The sequence below is a fragment of the Lynx canadensis genome, chromosome A2, assembly GCF_007474595.2.
Source record: "Lynx canadensis isolate LIC74 chromosome A2, mLynCan4.pri.v2, whole genome shotgun sequence".
Lineage (NCBI taxonomy): Eukaryota > Metazoa > Chordata > Mammalia > Carnivora > Felidae > Lynx > Lynx canadensis.
The window spans coordinates 7537109-7549883 of NC_044304.2; the positions used below are offsets into that span (position 1 = coordinate 7537109).

The following is a 12775-nucleotide window of genomic DNA, read 5'->3' on the forward strand; positions in this document are numbered from 1 at the left end:
GTGAGCTCCTTAGCGCAAGTGGAATCAAGCAACAGACTCCGGATTTTCAGGGCTTTATTGGTGTGGAACCGGGGATACAGCCAAACCCCTATCGTCGTTGGTCCAGCATCCCCCAGGTTCGAAGCTCAGGACGGCCCCTCCCCCACAGCCTCCTCGGGCTGCCTAGACGTCAGGGGCAACCAAGTGCTCCCCTGGTTCACTTGGTAAATGTCACTCCTCTTCTGCAACCCGAAGACGTACACTAAGGCCGCAGTGGTAGTCACCAACCCCAGGGTCACTAACACCACCATGACAATGGTGACAGCATGGGCATTCCGACCTATGCAGAGAAGCAAGGAGTATAAACACACGCACTCTCCCCGCGTGGGTTGCCCATCTGCATCCACAACCCCGTTTTGGCTCACCCTGAACGTTCATCACCACGGTCACAGTGTATGTGCCTCGAGAGCTGACTGCCCGGCAGGAGTAGGTACCACTATAGTTTAACATGACGGTAAATGGAATCCCGACGGGCACCTCATTCTGGGAGCCTTCCTGAAAACAGTGCAACTCGGGGTCCGGATTGCCCCGGGCCTGGCACCGCAGGACATTGGTGGTTCTGTCTTTCCACGTCAAGCGCTGGGGACATTTGGCTTGGTCAATCTTGGGACCGTCTATGAAACGGTCAAATGATTAGACATACTGGAGTCACAGCGTGGCAAGGAAGAGTAATGTCTTCCCACCAAACAAGGGGAGCAAGGGTTTAAAGGGCAGAGTGACCTACTCACACAGAACACGCAACTGGGCGCTCCTGTTCCTGTGTAAGATCTCCCTGTCCACCTCGAGCGTGGCATTGCAGGAGAAGTTGCGCCTGTCATCCCTCTCGGTGGCGATTAGCTGAAGCTGGGCAGGCTGGCCAGGGGCCGCAGCCGGAACTCCATCCAGCGTGACCTGGACTCGGGCTCCGGCCGCGCAAGTCACAGTCACTTTGGTCCCCTCGGAGGCGCTGGACTCACTCAGGTTTAGGATGGGCCCCCAGAAGCCTAAAAGCGGGGCCTTGCCCTGGAGTTTACTGACCACCCACCTCACATCGGATCCCCGCCCTCCATAACACCTGTTTCGTCTCGAGGTATCAGGCCATGCCTTTCTGCTACTCTGCGGGTCCCCACCGCCTACTCCCCCCCCTCCCTGCCCCCTTCCAACTTGGGACACTTGGGCTATACCCTTAGTTACTTAGGCCCCGCCCACACTACAACCCCTCCCACTCTGGAGGCTCAGGCCCCACCTCTCCAGTCTAGTCTTCGTCATCTGTGCGGCGCCACTCGGCTACCGAGGCCGCGCCCCTTGTCCCGCCGGTCGAGCCGTCTTGGCTCCGCCCCCTCTTACGGTAGATGGTCAAGTTCTCCCGGGCCTCCCGGCTGTCGCTCCCCAATGTCAGGTTGCAGACAATCTCCCGAGCGCCCTCCTGCTCCGCGCTCGCTGTGACTGTAGCTGTGGCCGTGATCGTATCCCCATGGCTCTCGACAGCAGGATTCAGCATCTGGTTCCCCAGCGCCAGTTGGACCTGGGCCTCGGAGGCCGGGAACAGCCGGTCCAAGGTGCAGTTCACGGACCACGTCGTTCCCACCTCCAAGAGCCGGGGGACAACGAGGTGTGGGGGGGTCACGGGCAGGGCTGCGGAGAAGGGCAGGCGTGAGCAGGAGGAGGTCTCCCAGAACCGTGAAAGGGTCTCCCCTTACCCCATGACTCGTTCAGTGCCCCCAGCCACGGTCCTTTCCCAGAATACCTTGCGGCCTGGATCACCCCCTACCCAGAATACACCCACAGAGCCTTCTCGTAGGCTACCGCGGCCGCGAGTCTCCCAACGGAAGCTGTGCACGGTCCAGTAGCCAAGGGCATGCCTTCCCAGAAGCCGTTGAGGTCCAGTCCACTCCGTTTTCCAAACCCTCCCGGCCAGGGCGCTTCTACTCTGGCTTAGCTCATAACCCACCGTCCGCAGTCCCTTCCCTCACCGAAAGTTCGGAGCTGCCTGGGGGCCGAGCTGTTCTGGAACAGACCCAGCCCTCGGGACCGCAAGTCCAGTTCCGTGCGGCACGAGAAATTGGCGAGGTGGTCGTCTCTGCCCGCCAGCACCGTGACCGTGGCCTCGGCGGGCTCCCCGACGGCCGGCTGCCGGCTCAGCTCCTCCTCCCCGCGGAGCAGCACCACCGTGAGGTTGGTCCGGGGCGCCCCGCCGGCCACCTGGCAGCGCAGGGTGAGGTTTTCGCCCACGGGCTGCCAGCGGGGCAGGGGGGCCAACTCCACGCGCTCCGGGAACCCTGGGGTAGGGGTGGGGGTGGGGGAGAATTGCACTTAGCAGCCAGCCCTGCAACTCCCACCCCAGAGAGCAGAGAGGGGGCTGAGGGTGCCCCAGTGCAGAATTGAAATTTTGAATAAACCTGGAGAGCTTACTTAGTATGTGCCTGCAGAAGTGTTTGCTATTGTCATTTAGCATCATGATTATTATTTCCTGTTTCGTGGGACACCTTGCCAGGCACTGAAATAAAGTCAGATTTTCTGTTCTGGAGAAATTCACAGTTAAGGGAAGAAAAAAAAAAAAAAGAAGAAGGAAGGAAGGGGACCAACTTATGACCACATACAACATTATTAGTACTCATAAAAGTTCCTGTTTATTTAGAGTTTTCGTTAGACTTTCCAATTTAAAAAAAATTTAAGTTTATTTATTTTGACAGAGAACAGAGCACATGAGCGGGGGAGGGGCAGAGAGAGAGAGGGAGAGAGAGAGAACCCTCAAGCAGGCTTTGCATGCAGTCAGCACAGAGCGTGCTGTGGGGCTTGAACTCACAGACTGTGAGATCATGACCTGAGCCGAAGTCAAGAGCCAACACTTAACTGACTGAGCCGCCCAGCCGCCCCTCCTATTCCAAATGTCATCCACCTTCATTCACAGGCAACCAAGTGAAATCTTCTCTATTATTCTTCTCCTTTACAGATGGAGAAACTGAGGCCCAGAGAGGCGAAGGTGAGATGACCTATCCAAGGACACATAGCCAGAAAGGGGCCCGGCTGGGTTTAGAAGGTGAGACTCCCAACTCCAGACCCGTGTATTCACCTGCCTCCTTTTTTTTTTTTATATAATGTTTATTAATTTTTGAAGTGGGGGGCAGATGGAGAGTCCAAAGCTGACAGCAGACAGCCCAGTGCAGGGTTCGAACTCACGAACTGAACCATGAGATCATGACCTGAGCTGAAGTCCAGACGCTAAACCGACTGAGCCAGGTGCCCAGTCACCTGCCTCCTTGATGTCACATCTAGGGACTCCCATGGCTACTCCCAGCTTCTGGCCTGGACTCTGGCCTTGGCCTCTCCCAGAGCCTGGCCCAGCCGCCCCCCCCCCCCGCCCTCAATCCATCCGAGGCTCTCCAGGCTCTTACCAGAGCAGCCTCTCAGGATGCTCTGACACAGTCACGAGGGACTCAACACCCCCAGGCTGCGTCCTCTCCCCGCTGCAACAGCAGTGTCCCTCTGAGGCACGCGTACCAAACCCTGGGCCTCCTTCGGGAAACATCTCATATCCTCAACGATTTGAGCCCGGATCTCAGCTATCACAGAGGCCCGTGCACTGGCTGCCATGAAAAATATTTCACATCTTACTACAGGGAAGTGTTGCTTTTCAAAAGTTCCATGACACCATTTCACTTTTATGAAAGACCTGCGTTAGTTAGTATTAACGGAAAGAAATCTGAAGAGTATTTCCGCTTTTAAGAAAAATGGCTGGGAATGCGAGCTGGTGCAGCCACTCTGGAAAACAGTCTGGAGGCTCCTCAAAAAACTAAAAATAGAACTACCCTACAACCCAGCCATTGCACTACTAGGCATTTATCCAAGGGATACAGGTGCGCTGTTTAGAAGGGACACACGCACCCCAATGTTTATAGCAGCACTAGCAACAATAGCCAAAGTATGGAAAGAGCCTGAATGGCCATCGATGGATAAATGGATAAAGAAGATGTGACACACACACACACACACACACACACACACACACAATGGAGTATTACTTGGCAATCAAAAAGAATAAAATCTTGCCATTTGCAACTACGTGGATGGAACTGGAGGGTATCACGCTAAGTGAAATTAGTCAGTCGGGGAAAGACAAATATCATATGACTTCACTCCTATAAGGACTTTAAGAGACAAGACAAAACAGATGAACATAAGGGAAAGGAAACAAAAATAATATTAAAACAGGGAGGGGGACAAAACAGAAGAGACTCATAAATATGGAGAACAAACTGAGGGTTACTGGAGGGGTTGTGGGAGGGTGGGTGGGCTAAATGGGTAAGGGGCGCTGAGGAATCTACTCCTGAAGTCATTGTTGCACTCTATGCTAACTAACTTGGAGGTAAATTTTTAAAAATAAAAAATAAAATTTAAAAAAATGGCAAAAAATGAAAATAGCATGCAGCTATACAGAGAGCAGTTATACAGAGAGCAGGCACCCTGCACGGGGAGGGTGGTGCCACCAGGCTCCCTTCCCGGGATTACACTCAGCATCTCAGCCGCAAGTCCCCAGGGCTCTGACCTGTGTCTGTGAGCATCAGTGCTTTATCTCCATTTATTTTGCGCATCCGTTAGCAGGATGTGTCCTAAGGTCTCAGGAAAGACTAGGAGGGGCGCCTGGGTGGCTCAGTCAGTTAAGCGTCGGAGTCTTGATTTTGGCTCAGGTCATGATCTCATGGTTTGTTGAGTTCAAAGCCCCGCACTTACAGCACGGAGCCTGCTTGAGATCCTCTCTCTCCCTCCCTGTCTCTCTCTGCCCCTCCTCCGGGAGCATGTGCTCTCTCTCAAAATAAAGTAATAAGCCAAAAAAAAAAAAAAGCCTAGAAGAGGTTATTTTTGGGGTCTGGGAATGCTCACCATTTTTTCAATATAAATTAATTGGTTTTTCACTTTCTATCATTTTGACTTATAAAAAGTTTCATAGGAATGCTTTACTTTCGGACGGTAGGAGAAACCTTTATTGACGATTTTAGAATATTTAACAAAGAGGCCCCCATCGGGGCACCACTGGTCAGAGATGATGATAGGCCAGCAAATGCCAGGAATGCTCGGGAACTCGGGGTTAGGGTGCGGTGGGCTAGCCGCAATATGGAGCATACGCCAATTTCTACCGTGAAAACACTGCCTCGATGGCCGCTTTTAAGCTACCCAATGCGACACAGGGTTGGGAAAAGGTGAGGACAGTCGGCTCGGGTGAGACAGGACCTACAGGCTCCCTCAGAGCCCTGGACAGAGGCATCTGGAACACACACAAATGTACGCCCTATACAGAAATGCGGACACAAAGATATGAATGCAGCGACATGTACTGACACAGACATCCACGGCCACTCACACACGGACACACACATTGACATAGAAAACACGCTTACACAGATATGCACACGGGTGTGGATACTGACGTACACAGACACGTACATTCACATTCACACTCAGATACACACACACAGACACGCGTGTGCACTCACACAGACACACAGAGATGATGACACACATACAGACGCTCACAGACACGCACACAGGTACACAAAACGGATACTGGCCCACAGCAGGAGCCTACACACGGTCACACGCACACACTACACTTATCTAGGAAGGCTTCACGAAACGGTAGGTTCCACGAGCGTCCGTACTCTATTTTCTCGTCTACTGTATTCTTTTAAGTGCAGAGGGGTGCTGGCAGGAACCATAAGAAACAGGGGACACCCGGGTGGCTCAGTCGATTAAGCATCCGACTTCAGCTCAGGTCATGATCTCACGTGATTCATGAGTTTGAGCCCCGTATTGGGCTCTGTGCTGACAGCTCAGAGCCTGGAGCCTGCTTCATGTGTCCCCCCTCTCTCTGCCCCCTCCCCACTGGTTCTCGCTCTCTATCTCAAAATAAATAAATAAACATTAAAAAAAAGAGAGAAAGAAACTAGTAACAGTGGGGTCTGGGAAGGAAGACTCATCTGTTAGGAACGAGGGCTTGAGGGCCAGACTACCCACTTCTCCAGGCTATGAACCCTGACAAGCAACTTTACCCCGTTGAGGCTTAAATTCCTCATCTGTGAAATGGGGCTCCTAAGTGTACCTCCTCCACCTGGGAGACTTCTTAAAGACTGAATGAACCCCTAGTGTCCACATTTAAAACAGTGACCACTCGCAGCCAGCACAAGGCAATGGAGGTTTAACACACACCTTTTTATACTTTTGGATTTTGGAACCACATGCATGAATGATTAACTGCTGTGAAAATAAAAGTAATACATAAAAGACACGAGGTATCATTTAAGAATCCTTGTTGGGACGCAAGTTGATTTCACAGCTGCTGCCCTGGCATATGGTTGAGATGTATCTCTCTGTCTCTGTCTCTGTCCGTCTGTCTGTCTCTCTCTCTCTCTCTCTCTCTCACACACACACACACACACACACACATTCAGGTCCAAGCTCTGGGTCAGAGCCCTCGTTCCTTTCTGGAGACTCAGGGTTCCCTGCTCCCCCGCACCACTGGCCATGTACCCCCACTACTGCCCAAGGCCAGTGCCACCTCCAAGCCACAATCACTCACGGTATACTGTGATGTCAGAGGAGGCTGTCATCTGGAAGCCATCGCAGAAGCCGGAGCAGAGGACCTGGCTGTCACTGGTCACACTGCTGAGCTGGAAGGCTGCCCAGCCCAGGCCATTGCCCACCGGCTTCTTGGGTAGGGATGTCTCCAGGGTGATGAGTTTGGGATTGGGACAATCCGTGCTGCAGTTCACCAAGAAGGACCCTCCTGCAGGCAGCACGGGGTTCTGGGGCTCCACCCTCAGTGGGAACTTCTGCCCCTGGGCACCTGTGGGAACAGAGGGACACCGCTGTTTGTTCCAGTGCCTCAATCTACCCTTCTGCAGGCCCCACCTTTTCACATCACCTCCCTGCCTTCATGGTACTTCAGTCCGGTGGGGAAGACGGATGATTGGTCAGGAACTGGGGAAGCCTCCGAGGAAGGCTAGGGGAGACCCTGATCCAGACTGTAGGAGGAAGCGTGTCAGGGAAAGCTTCCTGGAGGAGGGGACAAATCGGGCCAGTTCGGAAGGGAAAGTCAGAATTGGTTATCTGAGTGAAAGGGAAGTGATCCTGGCAGAGGGAAAAGGAGAGACAGAGGTCCAGGGAGGGACTGTGTGTGTGTGTGTGTGTGTGTGCACGCGCGTTGGGGTAGGAGACAAGTCACAGGCAGGGGAGCCCTGAAGGCTGAGTTAAGGAAGCCATAACTTTCTGTTGAGGCCAGTGATGAGCCCCCTGGCAGGTGGGAGTTTAAGGAAGTGTTGCGGCAGCCAGGATGTGGGAAGCTTTGCTCTCTCCATTCCCCCACCCTCCCCTGATCCCCCAACTCCAGCCCTCCCCAGGCTGACTTGCCTCACCTGGGGGCAGCAGACAGCAGACCAGGAGCAGGGAGATAAGTGTGGTCCTGCAGGCCCCCCGCAGCAGCCCCGAGGGTGACATCGTGGCCAGCCTGCAGGAGGAAGTTGCCTTAATGAGGTGCAAGGCAGTGGGGAGCAGGCGGGGCACCCCGGGGGACGGAAGCACAGCCACAGTGGTTACAATTACAGAAGTCCGGGGGCTGCTCTTTGCCCCGACCTGGGGAAGGGCAGAGGGGATGTTCTGTGGCCCAGAGGGTCCAGAGTGGGGGACCTAGCGACGACGTGGAGGGTGCTGCTGGGTCGTGGAAGGGGCAGACCTGACTTAACACCGCTGGCCTCTAAATGCACTGACAGGAAATGCTAACGCAGTCGGCTTCCTTTGTTCTCAGCACAAGGAAGACACCTCCTTCCTGATGAACTTGGGTGAAGGGGGGTGTCCTGTTCCCAGAGAGGAAGTTAACACGGGATCTCCTGACAGACATTGTCCTTGAGGTGATAAGGTGGGATTTCAAGCTGACAGTGGGGGGGACTTCTAGGCAGGGTCTAAAAGTCCGCAGTGGGAGATCTCAACATTCCTCGTGGGGGTGAATAAGAGATTTGGGGGTGACAGCTGAGGGACCCCTGAGATGAGGGAAGACGTGAAAATGAACAGAGCCTACATGTATCGGGCCCTTGTGACTGGCTGTGTGTTGACTGAGTGGCTACTGGGGGGCCCTTTACCTCTGAAGATCTTCGAGGACCCCCCCTTCCCCGTGGGTCATGCTGAGGCCGGGTGTTTGGGGTACAGCCGAGTCTGGAGCCTCCATCTGTTGAGGATGCTACTTGTAACTGGTCCTTACCCCTGTCCTCCGCGCCCCTGCCCACCCCTCCGGGCAGCCGGTTTCTCCACCCCCAGAGAAGGGACTGGGGGTCAGGTGGACCCTAAGACTCCCATCTACTCCGTCTCCCCAGCTTCTGACCTTCCCCTCGCGCCTCCGATCGGAGCTCCAGAGAGGGACCTGGCCGGGGTCCTTGATGGCACCCAGCTCCCGTGCCCTCGCCCCATCCTGAGGCCACGCCCCCTCCTCTCTCAGCTGAAGCACCTTCCCCCTCCAGTCGGGTCTCCCCCCCAGTCCATTTCCCACAAAGTCCCGCGAGATATCCTAAAACCCAAATCAAAAGTATTTGTAAATAATACTGGTATCCCCCACTTTTCTAAAGTTCCGTTACGCCACTTCACGTTTACGAAAGACCTGCGTTAGTACCTGTTTTTGTGGAACCGAAAGAAATCCGAAAACGATTTGCCCTTTTATGAGAAAAGATGAAAAGCGAAAAAATAGTACTCGGCATTGGTTTTGCAGTGGACGTCGCAGAGGCAGGGAGAGGGACACCGCCAAGCCCCGTCCCGGGGATTACACGCAGCATCTCAGCCCCCAGCCCCCAGGGCTCTGACCTGTGTCTATGGGCATCCGTACTTTATCTTGATTTACTTTGTGCATCCGTTAGTAGGATGTGCCCTAAGGTCTCAGAAAAAACGAAGAGAGGTTATTCTTTGGGTCTGGGAACGCTAACAATTTTTTTTCTGTATAAATTAATGAGAAGTACTTCCTCTCTTTAAGCCATTTTGGCTCACAAAAGGTTTCATGGGAACGCTTTACTTTTGTATGGCGTGAGAAACCTGTGTATGTGAAAAGGGATGATACCCAGATTACAGAAATTCCTGGAAGTTATAGAGGAAATGAACAGGGGATCTCCAGACACTCTCCTTGAGGTGACAAGGTGGGATTTCAATGCAACATTTAAAGAGAACAATGCAGACACTACTAGGCAGGGTCTAAAGACCTTCACCTGAGAGGTCAGTATTCTTGGGGGGGGGGAATAAAAGAGAATAACTCAACAACAACAAAAAAGCAATTAAAAATGGGCAGAGCACTTGAATAGACATTTCTTTTAATTTATTTATTTTTATTTTTATTTTTTTAATTTTAGAGATACGGTGCTTGGATGGCTCGGTTGAGCATCTGACTCTTGGTTTCGGCTCAGGTCATGATCTCACAGTTCATGGGTTCGAGCCCCATATCAGGCTCCACTCTGACGGAGCCTGCTTGAGATTCTCTCTATCTCTGTCTCTGTCTCTCTCTCTCTCTCAAAATAAATAAATAAACCTTAAAAAAACAAATTGGAGAGAGAGAGAGAGAGAGCACAAGTGGGGGAGAGAGGCAGAGGGAGAGAGAGGATCTTAAGTAGGCTGCAAGCCCAGCATGGAGCCTGATGCAGGGCTGGATCCCATGACCCTGGGATCATGACCTGAGTCGGAATCAAGAGTCAGATGCTCAACTGCCTGAGCCACCCAGGCGCCCCTAGGCATTTCTTCAAAGAGGCGATATAAATGGTCCCTAAACATATAAAAAGATGCCCAAGCTCCCTAGCCATTAGGGAAATGCAAATCGAAACCAGAATGAAAGTGAGGCGCCAGGGCGTCTCGGTTGGTCGGTTAAGTGTCTGATTTCGGCTCAGGTCATGATCTCACTATTCACGAGTTCGAGCCCCGCGTCGGGCTCTGTGCTAACAGCTCGGAGCCTGGAGCCTGCTTCGGATTCTGTGTCTCCCTCTCTCTCTGCCCCTCCCCTGCTCATGCTCTCTCTCTCTCTCTCTCTGTCTCTGTTTCTCCCTCTGTCTCAACTAAATAAACATGTGAAAAAAAAGTAGCATTATAAAACAAACAAACATAGAATTATACAATGCCGCAATTCCACCCCTAAGTATATATCCAAAAGGGACTCAAACAGATATGTGGACACCAAGGTTCACAGCAGCATTAATCACAAAAGACAGAAGCCACCTAAGTGTCCACGAGCGGACGAAGGGGTGAACGAAACATGATGTATAAATACGGTGAAATATTATTCAGCCCTAAAAGGAAAAGAAAAACCCATCTGACACGTTACAACACGGATGAGCCTTGAAAACATTAGGCCAAGTGAACCAAGCCAGGCACAAGAGGACACATAGTGCACTTAGATAGGAGGTCCCTAGACTAGGCAACTAGTGGAGAAAGTAGAATGCGGTGGCCGCCAGGGGCCGAGGGGGAGCAGGATGTGGCATCAGTGTTTAATGGGGACAGTTTGGGAAGATGCAAAAGTGCTGTACATTGTGCTGGTGATGACACATCTACTTATTTTGATTTGTGTCTAAATCATGAGATGGGTTGATGGATGGGAGGAATGGATAGATACAGTGTGACCAAGTAATATTTAGCAATCTAGGTAATTGTGGATCCTAGGGGTAATCACTGTATTATTCTTCTGACTTCTAGATGTGTGCGATTTTTCAGAAAAAAAACAAACAAACAAAAAAAAAAAAACGTTGGAAAATAAAGACTGGATCCTTGATAGATCTGAGTGGCTGCTTAAGTCACAAAAGGAGGGACAAGCTGATTTTGGGTTCCTCCTGTCAAGAGGGCACAATGCCCCCGTGGAAGTCTTGCCAGGAAATGGAAATTGACAGGCGCCTGGATGGCTCCGATGGGTAAGCATCCGACTTTGGCTCAGGGTATGATCTCACGGTTTGTGAGTTCAAGCCCCACATGGGGCTCTGTGCTGACGGCTCGGAGCCTGGAGCCTGCTTCAGATTCTGTGTCTCCCTCTCTCTCTGCCCCTCCCTGGCTCGTGCTCTGTCTCTGTCTCTCTCTCTCTCAAAAATAAATACTAAACATAACTTTTTTTGAAAAAAAAAGAAAGAAAGAAAGAAAGAAAGAAAGAAAGAAAGAAAGAAAGAAAGAAATGGAAATTGAGCCTGGGCATTGGTTGGTCAAAGGGAGAACAGAGGAACATATTAAACTACACCACAAGGGTGACATCAGACTTCTATAAAGCCTACAGGGCGAACAATCCAGTTTTTTTAAGTTTTTAATGTTTTTTTAAATTATTATTTACTTTTGAGAGAGAGAGAGAGAGAGAGAGAGAGCAAGAGTGGGGAGGGGGGTGGAGAGAGACACACACAGAATCTGAAGCAGGTTCCAGGCCCTGAGCTGTCAGCACAGCACCCAAAGCAGAGCTCGAATCCACAAACCCTGAGATCATGACCTAAGCCGAAGTCAGACACTTAACCAACTGAGCCACACAGGCGCCCCTCAAATATGTTGCAAGGGGCAAAACAAGGAACCCAGAACTTAAAGGAAGCTGCCCTCAAACCAGTGCAGTATGTGGGCCTTGTTTGAACTCTTATTTGAACCAGTAAATATTTAAGAAACAATTAGGGGGGCACCTGGGTGGTTCAGTCGGTTGTGTCCAACTTCGGCTCGGGTCGTGATCTCATAGTTCATGAGTTCAAGCCCCACGGCGGGCTCTGTGCTGACAGTTCAGAGCCTGGAGCCTGTTTCAGATTCTGTGTCTCCCTCTCTCTCTGCCCCTTCTTGGCTTGCACTCTGTCTCTCTCTCTCAAAAATGAATACACGTTAAAAAAAAATTGTAATCTAAATACTCACAGGCTACACAATGATATTGAAGAATTATTGTTAAACTTTTTAGGTGTGATAATGATTGCAGTTATTGTTTGTGACTCGATCTTTTCAAGATACGTATGGAAAGTTTTTTTTTTTTTAATTTTTTTTTTCCAACGTTTATTTATTTTTGGGACAGAGAGAGACAGAGCATGAACGGGGGAGGGGCAGAGAGAGAGGGAGACACAGAATCAGAAACAGGCTCCAGGCTCTGAGCCATCAGCCCAGAGCCCGACGCGGGGCTCGAACTCACGGACCGCGAGATCGTGACCTGGGTGAAGTCGGACGCTTAACCAACTGCGCCACCCAGGCGCCCCACGTATGGAAAGTTTTTACAGGGAAAATGATGTCTGGGATTTGCTGCAAAATTCTCCAGTGGCAGGGAAACGGATGGGGGTAGAGCTCAAACATGTTCGGCAGTGGATACTGGAAACTGCTGATGTTGGCGCTTAAGTTCAGGTTTGTTTGTTACCTTATTCTTCCCTATTTTGCATGTGCTTTAAACTGTCCATAATACAACTTAAAAAAATTTTTTTTTAATATTTATATTTGAGACAGAGAGAGACACAACATGAGTGGGGGGTGGGGGCAGAGAGAGAGGGAGACACAGAATCCGAAGCAGGTTCCAGGCTCCGAGCTGTCAGCACAGAGCCCGACGCGGGGCTGGAACCCACAAACCGTGCGATCGTGACTTGAGTCGAAGTCGGACACTTAACTGACTGAGCCGCCCAGGCACCCAACTTTTTTTTTTTTTTTTTTAAATAAGTAGCCACACAAGAATAAGCAAGATAATTTTGGAAAGAGACTGCCCTATCAAATATCAAAATATATTCTAGTGGCAACGTCTTTTACCAGGTGGCCCACTACC

General features: G+C 51.3%; 1 protein-coding gene across 1 annotated transcript; it reads right to left on the reverse strand.

Annotated features, from left to right (window-relative positions):
- Window positions 1-37: 37 nt before the first annotated feature.
- On the reverse strand, window positions 38-7738 carry ICAM3 (intercellular adhesion molecule 3). Its single transcript, XM_030300205.1, has 8 exons — window positions 7645-7738; window positions 7428-7519; window positions 6593-6859; window positions 1992-2297; window positions 1366-1653; window positions 768-1022; window positions 405-653; window positions 38-319 (listed from the first exon to the last, which is right to left on the reverse strand). The coding sequence occupies exons 2-8, from the start codon at window positions 7507-7509 to the stop codon at window positions 126-128; spliced, it is 1641 nt and encodes a 546-aa protein (XP_030156065.1). The 5' UTR covers window positions 7510-7519; window positions 7645-7738; the 3' UTR covers window positions 38-125.
- Between the last annotated feature and the right edge of the window lie 5037 nt (window positions 7739-12775).

Bases quoted from the DNA above. Each gene is read 5' to 3' on its own strand.
- ICAM3 (XM_030300205.1), bottom strand. From the start codon at position 7,509: ATGTCACCCTCGGGGCTGCTGCGGGGGGCCTGCAGGACCACACTTATC. The intron at 6,860-7,427 runs GTGAGGCAAGTC...CTGTTCCCACAG, and splicing joins CTGCTGTCTGCTGCCCCCAG to GTGCCCAGGGGCAGAAGTTC. The intron at 1,023-1,365 runs GTAAGAGGGGGC...CCCCGCTTTTAG, and splicing joins GGAGAACTTGACCATCTACC to GCTTCTGGGGGCCCATCCTA.